The sequence below is a fragment of the Myotis yumanensis genome, unplaced genomic scaffold, assembly GCF_028538775.1.
Source record: "Myotis yumanensis isolate MYYU_CA2020_CCGP unplaced genomic scaffold, mMyoYum1.0.hap1 SCAF_7, whole genome shotgun sequence".
In the NCBI taxonomy this organism is placed as follows: domain Eukaryota; kingdom Metazoa; phylum Chordata; class Mammalia; order Chiroptera; family Vespertilionidae; genus Myotis; species Myotis yumanensis.
The window spans coordinates 21,272,035-21,294,596 of record NW_027223758.1 but is presented as its reverse complement, the minus strand read 5'-3'; the positions used below and the strand labels follow the sequence as shown (position 1 = coordinate 21,294,596).

Below are 22,562 nucleotides of genomic sequence, written 5' to 3'. Positions count from 1 at the left end.
AAGATTAAATGAATGTATGCGCATCTAAGAACTTCAAAATCCCCCTGCTAAAAATGATTTAGAAAATTATCTTTGTAAGACAAGGAAGAGACCTCATAGGACCAACATCTAAAATAACTGGATTTCACTAAATAGTGCTTTTAGTATTTTTCCAAATATGTGTTTAAAATTCCTGTTTTTTGTTAGCCCTTACAATCCCTGGTCCACCATATCTGATGATTCCTATTCAGTGCTTTGTGGCTTGTTTTTTCTCTACTGTTTTCAGGATTAATTTATTTATTGTTTATAACATGGGAAGCTTTACCTGAAGAATTCTGGTTGGAATTATGAGGTAAAATAAATCTTAGGTCAGAAAAATTGAAGCAATTTTATGCTCCATCTCTTTTTTCTTTATTTTAGCTATTTAAATAGTGACATAAAGACTATCCCCAAAAACTATTCTCAAAATCTCAACCCCAAGGTAAAATTGACAAAAGTGAGAAACAATTTCCCCCCAAGCACAACTGAAACTCATCTTTCTACCTCACTCTCAGACAGTCTAATTCTCCGGGCTGTCGTGTAAGGAAACTAAAATAAGATGGCCTAATTAATAGGCTGAAGGCTTCTGCATTCAGCTTTTGTTAGAAAACTGGAGGAAATATGCTGGGAATCAAAGGCCCCCGTTTGAGTTAACCATCTGCCTGCGAGCAGTTTGCCGCTGTCGGGATGGTAAATGACAGGTGTATCAGCGCAGCAAAAAGCCTGTTTTTGGAAGAAGCTGCAGCCAGCTTCCTCTTAGCCCTGTGAGTGACCTCAGCGATCATTCCATTACTGGTTGACCATAACCACAGACAGTTTGTAGGTAGGCCTCAGCCTTTTTCTTCTACTAGTCTGGTTGTAATCACAAAGTAGAGGGAACAACTATGTGACTAATTAGGACAGGCTGGCTTCGGTGCTCAGAGTCTAGTATGATTAAGACTCTGAGGCATACCTAAGGGAAGGAACTTGGCCAACATGATATGTTCATTCTAGTAGTAAAATCTGATTTTTTTTTTTTTTTGCATAAAGGTTTAAAAAGTAGCAGTAATCAAGCTGACTAAAAATTACCATTACCGCTGAAACCGGTTTGGCTCACTGGATAGAGCGTCGGCCTGTGGACTGAAGGGTCCCGGGTTCGATTCCGGTCAAGGGCATGTACCTTGTTGTGGGCACATCCCCAGTAGGAGATGTGCAGGAGGCAGCTGATCAATGTTTCTCTCTCATCGACATTTCTAACTCTCTATCTCTCTCCCTTCCTCTCTGTAAAAAATCAATAAAATATATTTAAAAAAATAATAAAAAAAATAAAAATTACCATTACCATATTTACAGCAGAAGTAAAATTTATTAGTCAAGGTAAACTGCTAGCACCAACATACCCAGATCTCAGGGGCTTAATATGATAAAGGTTTATCTAGCACTTGGTTGACAGCCCATTATGGGAAGTAGGGGTGGGGGAGCTCTGTTCCACAGAGTTATTTAGGGATTCAGGTACTTTCCACTTAGATTCTGTACTACCCTGGATCTTCTACATCCAGTCTGCAGACAGTGGACGATCATGTGGAGGAGTGAAGACTGCATGCAGGATTTTTAGGGATTGGATGGAGAAGTAGTTAGGCAAGTTTACTCATAAACCTTTAAACAGAACTCAGTCTTGTTACCCTACATAACTGTAAGGGAGGCTGGGAAGTGCTCTCTAGCTATATGCCCAGGAAGAAAAATAAATGAGGTTTGGTGAGATATTTATTTTTTGGCGTTTAGTTGTCTTTTTTTCTTTGGTCGGGTAAGAGGCATGGACAGTCATCTTGCTCTCTGGAAAACTGTGTTCAACTTTCCTTCTTTTGATCTTGGGTTTGTTTTGGTTGTTGGTGGTGGTTTGTTGTTATTGTTATGGTGGTGGTGGTTTTTAGTTGTAATCGGGCTCAGACATTTTGGGTCAGACTGAACCCATTCAGTGCCAGCCTGAGTGTTGGCCATTTATCCCCATCTGTGAAGGAGGCTGAACTAGTGCAGCTGCGTTGCATCTCACATCTTGCCACTGTTCTTCACTGCCTTTTCCACCTGACACTCAGGGAACCAAGGCTGCACTATACCTGAGAGAAGCAGGTGAATTTCATATTTTGTGCATTGTTAACACTTTCCTTGCAGAAACTCATTGCTAAATTTGTAACTATAATAAACAACTGTGTATTTGGCTTTACTTTTAAATTTAGGATTCTTTGGATTTAACTAGATGGACCACTTTCTTAGTATTATTTTTAAAAAGACACAATACTCTTTCCCACATTTAATTATATTTAATTCAATGCTATAAATGTAAGTCAGTTATTAAGATCGCTGGGATATACAAAAGAATAAGCCACCTCCTGTGCCTCCTGGTGCTAGCAGACTAAGGGAGGAAACAGACTTTTTGGCATATAAACAGTCTGCTTTGTTTATGTAATAGCATTAAACAATTTATACCTATGAAAATTAGGGTAGAAAACAGAATAGCCCTGGTCAGTGTGCTAAGTGGTTAAAACATTGGCCCATGCACCAAAGGGTCACGGGTTTGATTCCTGGTCAAGGGCAAGTACCTGGGTGCAGGCTCAATCCCTGGCCCTGGTCCAGGTGCCTGTGAAAGGCAATCAATTGATGTGTTTCTATCAGACACTTCTCTCTCTCTCTCTCCCCCGCTCCTTTCCACTCTCTAAAAATCAAATGGAAGAAAAGTCTTCAGGTGAGGATTAACAAAAACAAAATAAAACAGAATATTATGAGAACATAAAAAATGCATTATTTTTTCCTATAAAGGTTGTGAATGGTTTTAAAGAAGAAAACTCTGGAACTAGAAGTTGAAAAATGAGAAAGTCCTTGCTAGGCTGGGGAAGAAAAAGGGAGGAGTAGCTAGATCCTCTGAGTAGAGAGTACTGTGCAAAGGAACTCTTTGTTTAGGGAATGGTGAGGATTTAGCTGTCCTGAGTTCAGACTGATGAGATGCCAAGGGAGAAAAGAGTGGGATGATGTGAGATTAGGAGGGTAAGTTAGAACCACATTTGTGAAGGGTCTAAAAGACCATAATTTAGAATTAAGGGCTTTACAACATAAGACATGAGGAATAGCAAACATTACTTTAGTGGGGAAGTAATAAATCAGACTTGCATTTTAAGAACACAGTTGACAATAGATTAGAAAAATTTAAACTCTAATATTGAGGTTGTGCATATAGAGAGACTTGTTTTTCTTTCAAATACACAGCAACACTTTTAAGCAAGCACAGCATTGATACAATGAATATTATCATCGTCTTTTTCTTCCAAACACTTTTTCCAAGAGCCATGCAAGTATATAGCTCTGAAGTAATATGAGATCATGATTTAACCAAGCAAAAATGTGGTGTATACCTCCAGCTTCTGATGATGACAGACTAGCTTGTATCATACTAGCTTTTCTATCAATATTAATTATAAATTCTTGACAAACTCAAAAAGAACAACAGAAACTGTTTTGGGATGCTAGAAAGCAACTAAAAGTAGGCTGAAACTAAAGAGGATTCAATCTTTGAAAGAAGGAAATCACACTGTGTAAGATCCAAACTTAAATGACTTTGATCCTTGAGGGTCCTTCCTACCCTACATGGCAAGTGGCTCAAAGAAAAAGCAATAGTTTTATTGGCATTAACAATCATAGGACTGAATGCAGGATTGGCAAAATGACTAGGAATTCATATGAGGATTCAGAAAGAAGAGATTCACAGAGTGGGGGAGCCTCAAAATCTACATATGAATATAGAATCTATAAATGAATATAAACATCATTTCATTCAACATGATTTTGTTGTAAAGTGATGGTAAAAAAACGAATTGATTCTGATCCAGGACCACTACCCATGTGGAATTTGCACATTCTCCCTATGTCTGCCTGGGTTCTCTGGGGACTCCAGTTTCCTCCCACATTCCAGAGATGTGCACATTAGGTGAACTGGCTTATCTACATGTCCCAGCCTGAAAACTGTAAGACAAAGAACCAAATAAAAATCTCAAGAATTGAAAAAATATTTGAAATTTTAAATAATTGGATGGAACCCATAACAGATTTAACACAACTCAGTAATAAAAAGACAATGAAAAGTAGCAAAATACATTAACAGACACTTCCAAAAAGAATATATGAATGTCCAATAAGCACTTGGCAATATACTTAACATCATTAATTACAAGGGAAATGCAAACAGAAATCATGAGATACCCCTTTATATCCATTGTAACTGCTAAAATTAAAAAAGCTGACAAGACCAAAGCATTGCCAGTATTTGAACTCTTATATATTGATGGGGGTATATATAAGTTGGTATAATCACTTGGGAAAACTGTATGTTAGTTCTTTATAAAATACAACATATACTGACTCAGTAATTTTATTAATAGATATTTGTTTGATGGACAAAAAATATAACCACAAATGACTTTTACAAAAATGAAGATTTATTTGTAGTAGATAAAAATTATAAATAGTCCAATGTCCATTTACAGATTGTTATTAGACAAACCCCTGAATCAGAGTGAGGGGGTACCTGCTCTCCTCCTTGGCTCTTGTCAATCTCATAAGAAAGATTTCAGATGAGTGACAGATAGCAGCATTGAAGCAAAGCAAGAAAATTTATTAAGAGAGTAAAGCAAGTAAATGTACAGCACAAGTGGGTGTAATCTGAGTACCCTGCCTGGTGGAGGATTAGGGGTTTATACTTTTCTGCCTACAGGTTTCAAGGTTCCTCTGTAGGATACTTTGGCCAATGGACTAGATTTCAAGGTCACCCTTTTACTTTGTTATGGCTTTTCCCAGAATTTATGAGAACTACTGACTTCCCAAGACTGCTGACTTCTTTGTTCAGTGGGTGAGATACACTCTTATTTTTTCCCTCTTCCTCTCCTCACACCTTTGTAGTTCCAGGGTGACTTAAGCTATGTATTAACCATTTTCTCTCAAGTGTCCTTGGTTGGGGGGATAAGGTCTTGCTTTTCACAAGTTAGCTACAAGTTGGCCTTGATTAATTTTCTTGTCTCAGCTTCCCTATTCCACTTGCTCAGGAATTTTCCTAACTTCTTACTATCCTGCCATACAGATGAACAGATAAAGAAATTATGGTATATTCAGCAATGGAATATTACTCAAGAATAAAAAGGAATGAAGTACCAATCCATGCAACAACACAGATGAATAAAAAAAAAATTGCTAAGTGAAAGAAGTGATCACTTCCTTTCCTATCTCTTATATGAAGGTTGAAGTTATGTACCAGGCAAAACTTAGCTATGGTGAATGAAATTAGAACATAGGGTCCCTCTGGGTGATAAGAAGGGAAATTGGATGGAAAGGACAGAAGATAGGTTTTTAGGTTGATGGAAACATTTTGTGTCTTTATTGACATGGTTACTTGAGTATATAATTTTGTTAAAACTCATCAAAACTGGAAAACCTGTGTGTATGATTGTTTGTAAATTATAACTCATGAATAGAATTGATGTGAATTAAAAATTAATGTAATGTAGTGGTTCAATATGCCACATGCAGGAATTGAGGTAAGACTGTCTGATTCAATTCCTGAAGGCAGTGAATTATAATGTTAAAAGCATGATTGCTATATCAGATAAACCTGAAGTTTTGAATCACATTTCCAATATTTTGTGAATGTAGGCAAGTTACTAACCTCTGCTAAACTCCTATAAAATGGAGATAATAAAGTTAGTATCTACCTTAAAGGTTGTCCTCATTATAATGCCTGGCACATAGATGCACTCAATACATTTAAGTTATAGTCATTATTATTAAATAGCTCTTCAGCTAGGCTTTCAGCAGAAAGGAATGCTGGTATAACCTTGAAGATTTTGAGAATTAGATATCTACAAAACTGCATTAGGCTACAATCTAAATAATGTAGACAATATGTGACAGCATATGATTAAGTACACTAGCGAATCCCATTTTAGTTATCAATTTAAAACTGAGTAACTCATTATCTCTTTGCTAAGAAAATATGTTCACTTTAAAATGCTTGAAGTAGTTGGCTCAGTGTTTGAGCATCGACTTATTAACCAGGAGATCACAGTTCGATTCCTGGTCAGGTCATATGCCCAGGTTGTGGGTTTGATCCTCAGTGGGGGATGTGCAGGAGGCAGCCAATCAATAATCTCTCTCATCACTGATGGTTGTATCTCTCACTCCCTCTCTCTTCCTCTCTGAAATCACTAAAATAGTTATTTCATCACATTAAAAAAAATAAAATACTTGAAGTACTTATTAGGGTCATTTTTTCCTCTTTATAGTCTCACCCTCTGTTTTCTATCTCATAATCACTTTTTATATTTTGGCATATATTTTTCCAAAACCCTATATGTATAAATATATAAATTGTGTATGTATATAAGTGTGTGTGTATCCTATCTAATAAAGAGGGAATATGCTAATTGACCCTCATGCTGTCCCAAAGATGGCGGTGCCCTCAGCCAATAAGGTGGCCACAGCCAATAAGGAGGGAATATGCTAATTGACCTGCCCTCAAAGATGGCAGCGCCCACAGCCAATAAGGAGGGAATATGCTAATTACTGCCCCGCCCTCAAAGATGGTTGCGCCCACAGCCACAAGATGGCGGCGCTCAGTCTCCTCAGTCCCGCCTGGGTGGCAGGCGCGTGGCAATGCCGAGTCCGCCCTGCACGCCTGCCTATGGAGTCCCCCAGTCCCCTCAGCCCCCCAGCTGCCCAGGGCAAGCTCAAGGCACAAGCAAGCCTCAGATGGCGGCTGCCCAGCTGCCCAGGGCCACCCGAAGCTCAGATAATCAGGACCGACTGAGGCTTGCACTGCCAGCATTGGCAGCAGCAGAGGTGTGATGGGGCATCTCCTTCCCCTGATCGCCGGGTCACCTCCCGCCCCTGAGGCTCCTGGATTGTGAGAGGGGGCAGACCGGGCTGAGGGATGCCCCCTCCAGTGCATGAATTTTCATGCACTGGGCCTCTAGTAACTTTATAAATGAAAATGTGACTATACTATATATACTCTTGTAAATGGCATTTCACTTAGAAATATTTTCATGTTTATAAATATTTACACGTAGAGTTGGCCTGTTATTTTAAACTAGAGGCCTGGCGCATGAAAATTCATATACTGGAGGGGGGATCCCTCAGCCCGACCTGTCCCCTCTCACAGTCTGGGAGCCCTCAGGGGTGGGAGGCGACCTGGCGATCAGGGGAAGGCGACACCCCCATCACACCTCGGCTGCTGCCACTGCCGGCAGCGCAAGCCTCAGCCAGCCCTGGTTACCTGAGCCTCGGGCGGCCCTGAGCAGCTGGGCAGCTGCTATCCGAGCCTTGACTGCACCTCGAGCCAGCCCTAGGTGGCTGGACAGCTGCCATCTGAGGCTTGCCTGCGCCTCGGGCCAGCCCTGGGCAGCTGCGGGGCTGAGGGCGGGTTGGCTACACTGCACGCCTGCCACCCCCCCTGGTGGGGCTGTAAGGACCGGGGGACTCGGGCGGGGCTGAGGGGACTGGGTGCCTCCATCTTAGTGATGGCATGATGGTCAATTTGCATAGTCCCTCTTTATTAGATAGGATAGCTATATAATAGTTCATTGCATTGATAAGTCTTTTGATTTATTTAACCACCTCCTTATCTGAGTAATTTCCAGTTTTCACTATATGAACAACTTCAGCCTATCTCTTACTTACATCATGTGAAATTCTGTTATTTCATAGAATATATTTTAAAAAGTAAAATTGCTATAAGAAAGAGTTTGAACAAAATATATCAACATTTTTTTGTGAGAGGAAATTATGTGTGAGAGTATGTGTGTGCATAAACAGTGAAAGCATGAAGAGCAGAATTCTGAGTTGTCTGCGTGGTAAATGGTGGTTTTCATATTCTGCTTGCTTCTTTATATTCCTCAGTTAAAAAAGTTATTTTAATATTTACACAAAATTTCCACTTAAGGAGTTTAAGGTATTAACTACCATAGTGGGGCACATACACTGTACACACTAAGCCGGTGCCGCTCATGCCCAGTATTATTCACGTGCCACCCATGGACGTGGGAAGCAGTGTCTTTAAGGGCACTGATTTCTAAGAAAACTGGGGCTTGAGCATCACACATCTGATAGAGTCTGGATCTTCAACCAAAGGACTTGTATGCATGCATATAAGCCTAACTAATGGACACAGACAACAGGGGGGTGAGGGCATGAGTAGAGGAGGTTGGGGGGGGGGGGGTTATGGTGGGATAAGGACACATATGTAATACCTTTATCAATAAAGAAATTTTTAAAAAAAGAGTCTGGATCTTAGTATAGGTTTTCTGAAACACTGTGGTTTAGAGTAGTCTGGAATGATGTCATTTTTTTGTGAGTGTCCTTGAGACCCAGGTTCATTCTCAAACTTCAGAGATATGCAAGTAGTGGTGTAGGAAAGCCTGGAGGAGCCTATTTCCCTAGGCTTATTCAGCCTGGGGAAGTTTATTCAGCCAGAAGTGATGTCTTCAAGGCAATCAGTGGTCGCAAAGCCACTGGGACATTCAAAAAGTTTTATGTCCCTCAGTGACAATCTCTCGTCAAATATCCAGCTTCCTTTCAAAATAATGACAATAATAATAATAAAGCCATGATCAATTACGTGGTGTTGTGAACTGTGGAGAGAGGGGGACAGTCTTCAGACCCCTAATATCCTGATATATTTTCACATCTGTACAATCTTGTGTTTCCTTTCTGTCCAAGGACCCCATTCAAAAACAACTAAGAACCCAAGTTCTCAATGTCCTGACTTATGTGCCTGTGGTCTTATAGCTCTCCACCTGTGCATTCGCTTCCAATCCAGTCATGCAGTTTTCATTTCCAAAGGCATCCGATTTGTGTTTTGAAAAGTGACTCTCACTGGGGTGGGGCGGGGGAGGGGCAGATGTGATGGGAAGCAGGATGGGAGGCCAGAGAGAAATGAGACCTGCAGTTGGGGAGCCTGCTCATTTAGCAGAGCAGAAGCAGTGGCAGCCAGGTTCTGTTTCAGTCCCTGTCGAGTGAGGGTGGTTCTATGGATGTTTATCACAACCTAAGCTACCCTTGCCCATTACTTAGTGCCTGTTAGACACCCTGCAGCAGCTCAGTCATGGCTGTGTCATACTGTTGGGGGGAGAAGTGAGGAGGAGGAACACAGAGATCTGATTCTTTGATTAGTTTTAACTCTACTGTCTCGGTTTTGAGGTGTGTACAAATGTTCTAGAGTACTTTCCTCACTTTCTTCTCAGCCGTTTTTTTGTCTGTGTTTTGAAGGCAATGCTTACCAGCTCAGAGATAGAAGTGTTAGTATTTCTTCCCAACCTTGTGTTTAGTGACATGGACTTGATAGTTTGAAATGGACATGAGAATAATTACACCATTGAAATTGCAAAATGCTTCAAATAATGGACTCCCCCTGCCTCAAGAAGATATATTTCTTAACGTTTAGTAGCACACTACTTCTAAAAATCCTTCTCACACCCTGTACTCTTTACCCCCGCACACACACATAGGATGGGGAAGGGGAGAACATAGTGTTTGAGGGATTGGACACCATGGTTTTCTTCCGTGGGCTAAGGTGATTTCCAATAGGAGAAAACTGGGTTACTTTTCTCTTCGTATATCAAATGTTTCACTTATTTCCAAAAGGCCAACAATGAGCTAACTTTCTTCTCTCTCCCCCAGTGGATGGCTGCATTCACAGAGCGGCTGGCCCCTGTTTGCTAGCTGAATGTCGCACCCTGAACGGCTGTGATACTGGGCATGCAAAAATCACATGCGGCTATGACCTGCCTGCAAAATGTGAGTACAACTCTTTTGAACACTGTTTCAGAATCTGAGGCGCATTCTTGCCTCGTTTTATTTCTCAGATGTGTAACTAGGGAAGGAAATGGCAGTGGCGGTATTTAATTAAATGTGCTTATATTAAGGTTTTGTACCTGGTAATAAAATGTGTTTTCCAAATATCTAAGTGTATGCCGTTTAACAGTAGGTGTTTTTTGTTCAGACCTTCGACAGACGGTCTCTGAAATAGAGAAATAAAAATATGAGCAAAAAATATATTATAGTATTTAAGTGCCATTGAGTGACAGCTTCTGGAAACGATGCCAATTTCTTATTCCTTGTTCAGGTTTCTTGATTGTGGATGTGTTCAGAGCAAAGGAGATCAAAGTGATGTATTGTGTTTTCAGCTGCCATGTAAAGGCTGATTGGCAATTATAGCCAAGGCACCTGTCACACTTCCCTTTCGGGGAAAAGCCAGTGGAATGCGGTTGTCAGTGTGAGAATGTATTTGCGCTTTGAATGTGGAATGGTCAAAATTTCCATTATATTTGAATAGAGAGAAGTATTGCATTTGATTGACCTTGTTGGTTAGTCATTTAGCCAACTGGGTAGGGTGGTGTGGAATAAGAACAGTGAGAAGGAAACTGGCTAGAGGCACACACTCTTTTTTTAACCACATTATCTTCAGGGCCTGGGGCTCGAGGTAGAGTGTTTCATTGCACAGTTAAGGGTGTGCATTGACCCAAAATTGAGGCACTGATTAATTTTTTATTCCATGTACCTGCTTCTTATGATATTGCCTGGATCTGGGAGTACATTTTATGTGAAAGTAAACACACGATACAGTGTGCAGATAATGTGATGTAGAATTGTGCACCTGAAACCTATATAATTTTGTTAACCAGTGTCACCCTAATAAATTCAATTAAAAAGGAAAAGTATGACATGGATTTTAAGAAAATGTAAAGCTGGTTTTCGTTTTTGTTTTAGCACTGCGGAACACGTGACTGAAAAATTACAATCTGTAGGAGACTCTTTGGTCTTGTACAGGCAGGTTGTATAAGATGGATTTCCCATGGATCTGTGCGAGGAGAGAGAGAGTGTTACAATGCAAAGATTACTTAAAAGTAGGTTTAAATCTGAGGATTTTTAGTAAATAGTAATATACTAAAATGGTATTTTTCTTTATAAATGTTATAATACTACATTCTATGTTCCTCACAGTGGGTTGCTAGTGAAAGTATATCAATTGTATACTGTTTAATTTTCCCTTTCATGACTTCTCATTTTTCTTTCTTTGTTACTGTTTTAACCTTGTGCCAAATGCCCCCTCACTCCTAGTTGGACGATATGTTTATGCCAAATAAGATCCTTTGTGTACATTGTGTTCAGAGAAGTTCTCCCTATGACTCAGAGAGCCTGAGTATTAGAAGTGATTTCATTTCTAGGTTTATGTGGCCCAGTGTTTATAAATATTGGTCATTCTTTCTTTTTAACAACATAATACCTTTGTGATATAGTTAACCAATACCATCCTGAGAGCAAGCAGATGATCAATTAGTTTTAGACTTGTATCTGTCCTTAAACCAGAGGATAAGGCCTGGTTCCCTATTGATTCAATACTTTTTTATATATTAAAGCACATATCAAAAATTCTTCAGCTCTGAGATTTCTGAAGACAAGTACCCTTGGAATTGCTAAATATGATCAAATGAAATGGTGGCTCTAGTGTATGGATTGACACTATGACAATCTTGTTTAATGCGCTTGCTCTTGTCTAACATCTCTCTAAGTAACCCATTCAGCTTAGTTCAGGGTTGTTGAAGAATTGTACAATACCAGGCCCTGAGGTACAAAGGTCAATAATACCAATACATGAGCTGGAGGAATTCTGTGATTGAGTCATACCTTTGAACTAAGGTGCGGCTTTCTTGCTCATCCCAGGGCAGGTGAGACAAGAAATCTAGACATGAAAAGTCATCAGGACTCGATACAGAATCCCAGTGAGCTGAGATGTGAGAGCCCGGCACGCCTTTAAGTCGCTGCACACAGCCTACAGGGCATGTCTTGTAAAAAATGCAAAGGAAATGTAATAGAAATTGCCAGATTGGAATTGCAGTGCCACCTCCTAAAGTCACACATACAGATTCTGTGAATGCCCTGATACTTCTCTGTATTTAGTAAGATTTAACAATTTATATTACAACATAAAGAAAAGCAAGGGAGGCAATGCAAGAATGAGTAAGAATAGCTTACATTTATATGCCACTTTGTAGTATGGCACAGTACTTTCACAAGCCCTCATATTTTAAATTATATTTTTCTAAACATCCTGTGTGTTCCTTTTTCCTTTTCTGCTCCCTGAGAGACGTTTTCCTTTCTCATCAATTTGGTTCATCGATTTCAGAGTCATTAACAATCCACAGATGTGCTTTTGTAGAGAGAGAATGAAAAGGGAGCTCATTACATACTGTTTGGGTCATTTTCCCTCCATATTTAATAACTCCATGACAGTTTGACAGCCGAGACTAGCTCCTGTCTGTCCTCTGTGACAGTGGGTTTATCATTACAGGGCCACTAAAGCCAGTCATCCAGCCACCGGTGATAATATCTTCATGCATCAGCAACTTGTTTGTAAAGTGCTATCATATGGGTTACAGACAAACTGGGTAATTTTGGACCCGTCTTTGCTTCTTTTTTTTTTTTTTTTTGGCTTGCTAAATTAATCTATTTATAAATGCTTTTATTTGAATTAAATATACTTATAGTCTACTAGAGGCCCAGTGCATGAAATTCATGCACATGTAGGGTCCCTAGCGGCCACCTGCTGCCGCTGTGGGAAGGGCCTCCCGACCCCCTGCCTCCTGCCACCTGCAGCCACTGCTGCAGCTGGCACTGCCCCCGCCCCCTGGTCAAACTCCAGGTTGATGGGACAATTTGCATATTAGGCTTTTATTATATAGGATATCCTGATTGGTGGAATGATAAGCCTCAGATATTTAGTTTATGGCTTGGATGTTTTGAATACTTTGTTTTGATGTAAAATATCCAATATTTCTTTTCAAAAGTAATCTGAAGAGTGAAAGAATATAGGCCCATATTTTATTGAAGGCTATTGCTAAGGAAATGACGTAGGGACTGAACTAAGGACTGCTCATGAAATTGGAACTTTGGGGACTTCCTCTTCTACAATATTAGAGATTTGGGGGGCTCATGATACAGTTTAGATTTCTATAGTTTTAGAGCTTTATCAGCATGTTGGGATATTTCTATTTATGCTATCATCGTTCTTACTAGAGGGCCAGGGTCACCTGGGAGAGGTTTGTTCATCCCTGTCACAGTTCGAGTGTCAATATCTGGCATAGTGTCTCTGAATTAATGTGAATGAATCAGTGATCAAATGCATGAATTGTTTCAGGCATTTTAACCTGGAGAATAGCTTTGTGTTGCTTTCACTTCTAATTCTTTCCCTCCTGCAATCCATTCTTCCCAGTGCATATAGATTAATATGCCTGAATCCCAAGTCCTTGGAATTGTCTAGGATATTCTAGATGATATGATCCTCCGTACTTCTCTGACATTGTCTCCTACCCTCTCCCTCGCTCATCAAGGCTGTTTTGCTAATATTTACTGCCTTTGTATTAACATTCCGTCTGCCTGGAATTCTATTCTTCTACTTACCTATGTGGCTTGCTCCTTCACCTACTTCAAACCCTAATCAACATATTTATAACAGCTTCTCTGCTGTATTTGTAATTGCTTATGTAGTATTATCTTTTAAATACACTGTATCATTTACTTGTTTATTTTATTTATTGTCTGTCCCCCTACCCCCACAAGAATAAGGGCAGATATTTTTTTCTGCATCTTTTTCATTTATTGCTGTATCCATGCAGCTTAGAAAAATAGGGGTTCAAATATATTTGTTGACTGAATTAATGAAATCTAACTCTACTCCTCTCAAATCCTTCACTAGGCTTTTACTTTAAACATAGACTTGTTAGCCTTATCTTTGGCCTTCCATGATTTAATGCCATATCTTGAACTATTTACAACCTTTCATGTGATCTGAATTGCTCATAATGGTATGTCTGTGCGGGGGTTTGTGTTCAGGGCTATCTCCAAAGCTCTTTCTCTGTTTCATTATAGCTATCTTCCAGACTCAGCTCAAATATCACTTCTACAATAAAACAAGTCTTCCCTTATCAACTCAGCTAAAAGTACTTTCTTTTTCCTTCAAAATCCAGAATGCTGTAGTTAACAGGCTGAGGGCACTTTTATTGTGTGACTGTTTATTGTTATCTGTGTGAACTTTCCACCTGTCTAGTAGCCCTTTGTATATGTTAATGGATGCTAGAGCCTTATCTATCAAATGAATTAATTGTTGAAGGTGGAAAGCTGGTTGATGATTAATTGCTGGTGGGGGCATGCAAAAGAAAATGTATACTAATATTCCTGAGAAATGATGAAATTAGTATCAAGTATCCCTTGTGTTTTTGAATCATATTTTAACATACTTCTAATTCCAAACACTTTTGTCTAAGAAACTTACTCTTAATCGAGTTTCTCCTAGAGGTGAGCAAATAAAAATAAAGAAATCATTAACTTTATTCAGGGATTTTCATCATAGCTCACCTCTGTTTTATTTCTTGAGAATGCTTTGCTTTTAGGCTTTAGGGCTGAATAATCATCAAAGATAAATGGAAAAAATATTAAACTTGTATGCACAAAATAGTGGAATCTGTTTCTTTTATTCCTTCTATTTAATCTTTGGAAGTCGTGAAAGGGTAATATTAGCATCAAACTCACAGTTTTTCATCAGTCATTTGAAAGGCAACTCTAGGGTGGGAGACCATAGCATTATATGTTTGAATATCATAGAGTGGTATGAAATCAGAGTCCTTATTATGTTTCCAGGTGCAATAATAATCAGATAATGGTAGCTTAAAAGGTACTATTGATAATAATTAGTACTTCTCTTCTGCCCTTCATCAAGAAATCATAGTACTTTGAAACATTAGCTGATCAACCCTTTTGAAATTCCTGTGATGAAGTAACATGACAAGTGATAATATTTTATCACAATACAAAAAGGAATTCAGGTACAGAGAACTTAAATTTGTTTTTCCCAATATAAATGAAAAAAAAAAAAACCACAAACAAACAAACTCATAAATACAGAGAACAGACTGATGTTTGCCAGAGTGGATGGGTTTGGGGAACTGGGTGAAAAAGGTGAAGGAATTGAGAAGTACAGATTAGTAGTTACAAAGTAGTCGTGGGGATATGGAATACAGCATAGGTGACATGCGAACTCATTTTTTTGGTTGATTTTTCTTTGTTAAATGGCATTTAAATATATAAAATAAATATCAAAAATATAAGTTTTTGTTTTACTATGGTTGCAAATATCAAAAAATTTCTATATGTGACACGGCACCAGAGTTAAGTTAGGGTTTTTCAAAATGCTGACACGCCGAGCTCAAAAGGTTCGCCATCACTGGCATAGGGAATATACTCAGTAATATTCTAATAACAATGTATGGTGCCAGTTGTGTGCTGGAGGTGTGTGTGTGGTGGTGGGGTGTATGTATGGTTGTCTTTCCACTATGCCGTACACCTGAAACTAATACAAAATAATGTTGAATGTAAACTGTAATTGAAAATATTTTTAAAATTTAAATTTCTTATTCCCAATAACAAAGTGAGTCCATATTAGAGGCATGGCAAAGTATCCCTGAACTAGGGAAAGCGTCTATGGCAATGTTGCTCAAGCCTGCTGCCTGTTTTTGTAAATAAAATTTTATTAGAACACAGCCATGCCCATCTGCGTGCATATTGTGTATAACTGGTGTCATGTGACAGAACTGAGTACTTGCAACAGAGACTGTGTGACCACAAAGCCTGAAACATTTCCTCTCAGTCTCTTTACAAAAATACTTTGCCTGCTCCTGGTCTAGGGCTATCTCCACTTTTATATGGAGGAAGATGAGATCCAGAGAGCTTAAATGTCTTGGATTTTATTGAGTGTATGTGACTTACTTAGATTACTATTGACGGAACGGAGACTAAAATGCATGCCTTCTATTTCTTGGGACAGTCCTTGCTTCTGTTGCCTCAACAGAACATTGCCTTGGGAGGATCATCTGAAGTCTTTAAAACGTTTCAAATTATAAGAACACCTTGAAAAAAAGTCTAGAAAAATATGACTCTTTTTCTCAATAGGGCCAGAACTAAAAAGTAAGTTCAGTCTCTGAAGGGAGAGTTAAGTCAAACCATCAGATGATTAGCCAATAAATCTTTATTTTTTGCTTCCTCCAGTGGTAGTAGCTAAGATGTTGAAAGGGAGCCTGTAGTCCTGAGGAAATTCAGTTTTTAGAGTAGGTAACTTAGATGATGCTTCTGCGAGTCCTCCAGAATCATGCCTCATTTCAGCCACGTGGGCCGCAGCAGCAGGGGTTTGATTGTGAAGGCAGCGGAGTGGGCATAATGCTAAGAGGCTGCCTTCACCAGTGTTTGATGGAGACCTGAGGACCCTCACGAGCCCTTTTTCCATAATTAAATTACTTATATTCCATAAAGAGAGAAATGGCTTTTGAAGAACAAAAAAAAAAATCATCTTCCTTTCTTGAGAGGGAGATGGGATTGTTCCTCCTAAAATCAAACCTGATTGGCTCATTTCCTTTTAGTGCTTTAGGAATTTCATGTCGATGGGGATCTATTTCTTTGTAATTACCACCCCTTTCATTTATGTAAGCAGTTTCATACTTTTGTGATCCTTATGATGGATGTGGCAGTAGGAAGGGCAGGAAGATTGTGAAACCCCAGAGCATTGGTTCTCAAATGTGCTCAGTAGCAGTGGCAGCAGCTTCTGGGAATTTGTTAGAAAAGCAAATTCTCAGGCCCCGCCCCAGACCTACTGAATCAGAAACTCTGTGACTTTGATGTGTGCTCAAGTGTGAGGACCATTGACCTACAGTGGTATAATCCTGGGCAGAGCCCTTGCCATTGGGCCTCTTGCCCTACAACTCTTTTGCTACACAATACAGGCAACCTTTTGGGTCACAGGGTAAGGCTTTGTTTGAAGAGAACTCCTACATTCTCTTCCTCTGTCATTTTTTTTTCACATTTAGCAATGCTGTCTGCATTTGTATTTGTTTATTGCTTATCTTCTTAAACAGAATAACATCTAAGAGAGCAGACATCATATCAGTCTCATTCATCTGGTGTCCTTAGCATCTGACATAGTAACCTGCACAGTTACTTGGTACACATTAACTGGAAGAATTAATGAAAGCATTGTCTTTGTCATAGTCATAGCTGCCACTGCAGGAAGACAGCCAAGAAGATACGCAAGATAGGACTAGGTGATCATGGAAATCTGCAGAGCTAGGCCTGCTGCCACTGGAGTCTTTCTGTGATCCCATTAGCAAACCTGCTGCTTCTTCGAGGACTCTAGCAGAGTGCTGGAGCACAGGGGCAAAATTTGCTTATTTTTGTCCACAGGGCACACACATAACCCACACTTAGATGATTTCCTTTCATCTTCTCTCTTCTTTATTTGGCCTATTGTGATAGCATAAATTCCACCCCCAGGTGGCTTTGTAATGAAATAACTAAGCAGTTCTAGTGGTAAATAGTGTCTTTAAAAAATTTTACATTTTGGAAGGAACTGGCATTCACAATGTGGTATTTTGGCTGAGTGTAAATAAATGCCTCTGTTTGGCTTGCATTGTTGGACATCTTAACAGGCCTTCACAGGACATTGTCTATACCTTCTTTTTCCTATGCGATCAATAGGAAGTAACAGAGTAAATCAATTCTGGGTAATAATGTAAATGGGCTCTCGAAGGCAATCCCTGCTGCGAAATAAGCAGTTAGCTGCGACACTGGCATTAACCACCATGGGGATAATCAGCCTTTGGATGTGTTTAATCAGAGTTATCAGCTAAGATTAAAAAGAGAGTTACTGTTGTGCAGGGATAATCATTGTAAGTATTTAAAAGATGAATATTTGAAGGTGCTCTCATCAATTAAAGCCATCAGAATTGCTTTGAGTAATTTAGGATGCGCTGAGGTCAGGCACAAGCAAACAGAAAGTTAATCTCAGACCCAGAGTAGTTGAGGGCAGGAATTGCAGAATAGCTTTACTGAAATAGGAAGTGAATGCTGTTAAGTGAAGATTTCATCCAGTACTAAAATGTTCTTTGAACTATTACAAGCACATGTGACTTGATTCAAAAGTGGGCAACACAGAACAATTAGTAAATGTATTAATTCTCTTTGCAGTTAATCACTAATCCCAAAAATGAAATATTAGACCACTCTGTGGCTTGATGAGAGGTGTTTCCAGTTGAAAATATTGATGGAACCAAGCTCTGTACTGTAGAATAAAAGGTTGACTCTGGGACAAGGATACTATATATCAGGATAGAAGGTCTGAGAAGTTCTGAATCCAGGACATTCTAATTAGTAAAGTCCCTTAACCTTTGAGCCCAGGTTTGTTCACCCATGGTTATCTGGGGTTTGTAATATCTCCCTCAGGTGAGACTGTTAGGGATATACACAGAGGCGCTTTTTAGTAGTGTAAGGCATCATAAAGATATTGGCTTTATTATTACTTGAAAGTACTTAGCATACCTAATTTACTTATTCAGCCAATGTTTATTGAGTGCTTGCTTTGAATTAGTGTGCTCTTTTAGAATGCAAAAAACTATAGTGATGGAGATGACTAAGATTCCAGTCCAATCTCAGGTTCTAATAGATAATAAACATATTCACATAAAAGCAGAAAACCTCAGATAATGTCAGGGCTCTAAGGAAAATAAACTGTGACAATAAAATGCATAGTGGAGGGAGGGGTCTACTTTTTCTATGGTGATCTGGCAAGGCCTCCCAAAGAGATGCTGTTTGAACTGAGAGCCATCTACTAACTGGGGAAAATTCATTGCTGGCAGGGCAAAAGCATGTTACCACGGGGTTAAAAACAAAATCATCTTTTCTGTTCTGTAAAATGAGATGGTCCATACATTTTTCAATTGTTCTTCCTTGCTGCAGATATTGAACTTCAGGTCTGACATATGTATAATTTTCATTTTAATCTGACTTTTGAAGGTACTAGAGGGAGTGCTGCTGTCATGGGAGTTGACAGGAATTTAACGATCTCCTCATCTGACCTCCTGTTTTACAGCTAGGGAAACTGAGGCCCAGACAAATTCTTGCTTTTTCCCAGGCCATGTGGTAAAGGATAGAGCCTGGGCATCTGGACTCAGAGCATGGTGCTCCTTCTGCCTTTCCTGGAGTCTCTTCAATCATGTGAACTCTCTTATGGTAGTATGGTGGGAATGTAATCAACTCTTAAGTGAGGTGATGCACAAGAAATTTCTTATTTCACATGAAACTTTACTGTTAATACTAATTTAGATGAGTTTAATTATGACACCCAGAGCACTACTAAGTAAAGTTATGACAACAATCCATTTGAACATGTAGAGCAGTGATTGGTATCTGAGAAAATGTGGAAGTCACAATAGCAATGAAGAAAAGTCCTATGTCAACCTCAGGACATGGACATTTGTCCCTGCTTCCTTCCAACAGAAAAGGGAAACTCTTTAGAAGTAATTTTGAGAACTTCAGATAATTGGTTTGTAAGATTTACTACAAATCCTGTGATATTTCTTCCCCTTGTATATGGCCTGGACTTAACGACTCCCTTTGGTGAATAGAATATGTCAGAAGAATGGAATCACTGAGATTAGGTTACAGAAAGACTGTGCCTTTCGTTTTTGCTGCCATCTCTTACTTTGTTTCTCTCAAATCACTCATTACTTTCCCAGGGCACCGTAAAAAATTGCCACAAAAGTGAAAGTTTAAAATAGCGTTTATCCTTTCACAATCTGGAAGCCAGAGGTCTGAAGTGAAGATATCAGCAGGGCTCCATTCCTTCTGAAGTTTCGAGGGGAAAGCCCATCCTTGCCTCTTCCAGCTTTGGTGGCTCTATGGGGCGCAGCTACAGTGCTTTGGCCAGGTTCAAGCCTCGGACTAATGAAAGGACAGGGTCCTCTCATTGCCATGTCCAAGTCCCAGCTGGAGGGCAGGGCCCTCCCAGCACAATTATAGCCAACAGCTATGGTTGTAAGCTTGAACCTATGGTCTGAACACGTGGCCCCACTTGCCTTGTGATAGAGTTCGGGTGCATGTAGTTAAGTGAGGTTGAAACTCACGAGAATGCTATAAACAACTTGATCACGCCCCTACTTTGCCTCGTGGCATCTGCTATAAAGTAAAGACATGGCTTGTGGGCGCTCGCGCTGTCTCCTCATCAGGGAGCAATGTCCCTCCGAGACACAGTTTTCATTCTCTTGTCTGTCTTTTCTCAATCCTTTCACCCTCCCGACTCAGGGTCACTGAACCAGGCTGAGCTGGCATGGCACATAAGGCGCCCTGGGGCTGAGTATGCCATGGCCGTGCCAGCTCACCACATGGCTCCATGGCTATGGCGACAGAATCCCAATGTTTGCCTCTGTCTTCACATAACCATCTTCCCTGGGTCTCTCTGTACCTTGTCCCTTTCTCCTCACTTAAAAGGACACTTGTCATTGGATTTAGGCCTATCCTAATCTAGGATGATCTCAAGGTCTTGAGATCATTTACTTAACTATATCTGCAAAGACCCTTTTTCAAAATAAATTCACATTCACAAGTTCTTGGGTGCAGGATATGAGGGTCACTACTGCACACACTACACATTCTCCTTAGGTGAAGTCAGCTTCCATGTCATGTGGAAGCCCTGAAAAGAGGAAAACCAGCGACCATGTGGTGAGGGAACTAGGCCTCTGAAGAGGCCCATACTGCGGGGAACTTGGGTCTGCCTGAAACAAGGTGAGTGAGCTTGGAAATAGATATTCTGAAATGTGCCAATAGCCATAAGAGTGAGCTTGGGGACACATCCTGCAGTCCCAGTCAAGCTCTCAGCTGTCTAGCCCTGGCTGGCAGCTTTTCTGCAACATCATGAAAGGCCCTGAACCTGAACCACCTGGTGAATCCACTCTTGAGTTCTTGACTTGCAGAAGCTGGGAGATAATGAATGTTTGCTTATTTAAGTCAGGGATGTTCACTATGTAGCAATAGCAATAAAGTAGAAAGTATGGCTATGAGCTTTATTAAGCAGTGCAAGGAGCCCACTGTCAGAATGGTTGGTGCCCATCACATTTTCTCAGCACATGGCCTGCCAGGCGGAGGGGCAGGCCGAAACACAAGGTGAAAATGAAATAGAACTTGGGGTAATGTCATACTTTGTCAGTTATCTTAAAATCAAGAAATGCAGCCATACTACTTCATCATACCTTTGCCATAGATAGCACACTAGATTGGAAAGAATGTTAGGAATGTAAATTTCTATCATCTTTTCTTAAAAAATGAAAAGATTACTCAATTAGGTTCAAGCAGAACCTGAAGTCCTGCTTAGTAAAGAAACATTGGAAGGAAAACAACACAAACCAAAACATGTAATTGAATATTAATGTTTTCCTTTAAGTGTTCTCAGTGTCTTTGCACCTGCCACTCACATGCTCTTTATGCTTAGGAAGTGCCTTTTTCATTTTGAGGGGGGGATTTATTCAGCTTCTATGCGGAGGTGATGCTTCGAGCTAAAGGAAGGCGAGGTAACTTCCTATTCACAGTTGCAGCAGTGCCCTTCTAAATGTTTGCTGTGCAGGGTCATGTGCTTCCCATTTGCTCCCTCATTTTTCAGAACCACAGAGAGTTTGCTCCATTTCTAATCACATGCTATTTGTGAAATCCCTATAATTTCCTAAAGCTTGCCTGCAGAAGTTTTCCTCTTCCTACCGGTGACATTTGGCCGAAAGATTTATTCCCGCTCTGTGTGTATTCTGCTTAGTGAAGATCATCAAAAACAACCTTAACCGTATATTTGCAAATTCTCGTTCAAATTATGTCTGTATTGAATTTAGAGTTCAACCTTCCATTTAAAGGTGTGTGAAGGGCAAAGGGCTGCTTTAGAAATCCCTTCCATGTACATGCACTCAGCTTTTTGCTTTGTTACATCATAGCATACAATGCCAAACTGCTGCCTCCCTTTACATGGCCAGGTGATTTTGTTCTTGTTCTGTTACTCCTATAGTTAGGTATGTCATGTACACACATATACACATTTTTCATGTACTCCATTAGAAGCACATTCTCATTATTCTGAGCACAGATTTCCTTCTGCATTGTAATAGGTTTATGAGTATGGAATTCAGGCTTTTTTTGTGTGGAGCTATTTGTGGGAGAGCAATCTGGAAGAGTTTGGGTTTGGTGGACTGGAATGGAAGGCCCTAGGGTTCTCCCTGGAAACCTACTGAGAGGCAACTGGAAGGAAGGCAGAGGAGAGCTAACTGCTGTGCTGGGCAGGCTGGCAGTCCTGGGCCTTCCTCTTCCACGAGTCCAGGACATGTCCTCCCTGTTGCTTTAAAATTAATAAAAATTATCTTGGTTATTTTCCTCTTAATAGTATGCCTAAATAGTAGAGTGTATGTGAAGAATGATGAGAGATTGAGAAACCCGCATCAAAGTATATATATCAAGAATGGGCAGGGCCCTGTACGTAGAATATCACATAGTTATGAGATTGATCATTGTAGCTATGTACATAGAGGGAGGGGAAATTTACAGAACTACACATCCAAAAAGAGCTATTATTTCAAACATTTCCTTAATTCTCTGTTGTCTGCAATAGCGGGGTTTCTCCA

At 39.9% G+C, this 22,562-nt stretch overlaps 1 protein-coding gene across 3 annotated transcripts in view; it reads left to right on the top strand.

The window, feature by feature from the left end:
* Positions 1–22,562, top strand: part of MACROD2 (mono-ADP ribosylhydrolase 2) — a 1,930,060-nt gene that overhangs the window by 624,009 nt on the left and 1,283,489 nt on the right. For all 3 annotated transcript variants that reach the window (XM_070421435.1, XM_070421436.1, XM_070421434.1), the window contains exon 5: positions 9,712–9,828. In XM_070421435.1, the coding sequence (XP_070277536.1) occupies positions 9,712–9,828 (117 nt within the window). The remainder of the gene's footprint in view (positions 1–9,711; positions 9,829–22,562) is intronic.